Genomic DNA, 1602 nt, shown 5'->3' with positions numbered 1-1602 from the left:
ATCTTATCTCTCTGCTGAAGGGGTATATCTCTGGACCTGCGGTCAAGTTTTTGCATTTTATACAGAGTCGATCACGTGACAAAGTCCAGCGTGGCGTAGCGTCCATGGCGAAAATAGCGGGCGACAAATTTACTTTTAAAAAATACCAACCTTTATTAGAGCTCTGTAACGATAATATCCCTATGGCAAATATGACAATGCGATTTCCTCTTCCTTCAATGTGGAACAGTGGCGCCACTTTAGGTACTTATATCCGCGACCGCGAGGCGCGATCACAAGGTGAGTTCCTTTGTTTAACTGCACTCTTGTTTTCGACCGTTGAAAGTCGAGCGCGCGCAGAGACTTGTTGCGTTCTTCCATCATTACGAATCGCAATTTCGACGAGTCAGTTGTGTCTATATATAAGTATTTATCTTTCTACTTATCACGCGGTACACAATTTGGACAGCAGCATAGTTTTCGTGCTCGCGCAATATCAACGATTTGACTAGAACAAGTTGTGAATTTCGTAAAGAAAGCGTCGACGGACATTAACGCATCAGCCACATCATGCCGCTACCCGTAGCACCAGTACAAGCCACAAAAGGCTTAACCCTCGAAGGATCTGCCGTGGTGATCAAAGACTACCTTTGTAAGTATTATTATGTATAAGAAGCTGAAACAAAGAGATGCTCGTTTTGTTGCTATTGAAGGGTTTTCTCGATAAAATTTGCAGCATTCGCTATCAACAGCATTCTGTTTCAACGTGATGTATGCAGACCTGACGAATTCGAAATGGTCAACAAGTATGGCCTACCAATTATGATGATGAAAGATGACAGTAGTGTCAGACATATATTACAAGACGCTGAAAAAGCTATGTCCTCCAACGGATTGAAAAGGGTAATCCTTGCGCTATTTGAAAAATATACTGACACTGTCATTGAGAAATGGGAATTCGAAATAGAGACTGACAAATCTGAAAAAAACAACAACAACCAAATGGGATCGAAGAACATAACTTTAGTCCAGGCTGAGATTCGTGCTGTGTTGAAACAGGTGTTAGGTAAGCTTATACATACAATTGGTTTTACTATAGAATAACTCATTTTTCCTTCACATTTACCCACAAATTATTTTGTATATGATATATTTATAACAAACATATCATAATTTTAGGAAGTGTTAGCTTTCTACCAATTATTGAAGCAGGATCAAAGTTTCGTATTCTATTCGTATTTGAGAAAGGATTCAGCCTGCCAGGCTGGACCACCTATCATGGCTCAATCGCCGTGAATAATAGTGAAGAATTCGTCTTCAAGGACTTCTCAACCTCTTTGCACAAGTGTGCAACCAAAGTGACGTACAGAAGTTAAATCCTTAAAGGATATTATATTAAGAGAGCATATCTGTGAAGCATAAGCAACAATCATTAAAACTTTTTATAAGTAGTTCTATTTGCAACAATGAGTATTATTTAATATTTTATAAACAGTGATTCACATTTCTTAATTTTGCATCAAGGCAAAGTGTAATCTATTACATCATTATTAAAAACATAGTTTTTTTAAAAAGCTTATAAGTTTGTATGGAAGCAAAATGTAATAAATTACATATTTGAAA

The 1602-nt window shown here is 37.5% G+C and overlaps 1 protein-coding gene across 1 annotated transcript; it reads left to right on the top strand.

Annotated features, from left to right (window-relative positions):
• Positions 1-281: 281 nt before the first annotated feature.
• LOC100121228 (mitotic spindle assembly checkpoint protein MAD2A-like) lies at positions 282-1602 on the top strand. The gene is made up of 3 exons (XM_001604773.6): positions 282-631; positions 716-1045; positions 1159-1602. Exons 1-3 carry the CDS (start codon positions 550-552, stop codon positions 1353-1355), a joined length of 609 nt encoding a protein of 202 aa, XP_001604823.1. The 5' UTR covers positions 282-549; the 3' UTR covers positions 1356-1602.

Source organism: Nasonia vitripennis, chromosome 2, assembly GCF_009193385.2.
Source record: "Nasonia vitripennis strain AsymCx chromosome 2, Nvit_psr_1.1, whole genome shotgun sequence".
Classification (NCBI taxonomy): Eukaryota; Metazoa; Arthropoda; class Insecta; order Hymenoptera; family Pteromalidae; genus Nasonia; species Nasonia vitripennis.
Note: the sequence above shows the minus strand (reverse complement) of the source record. Positions and strands in the feature narration are given on the sequence as shown.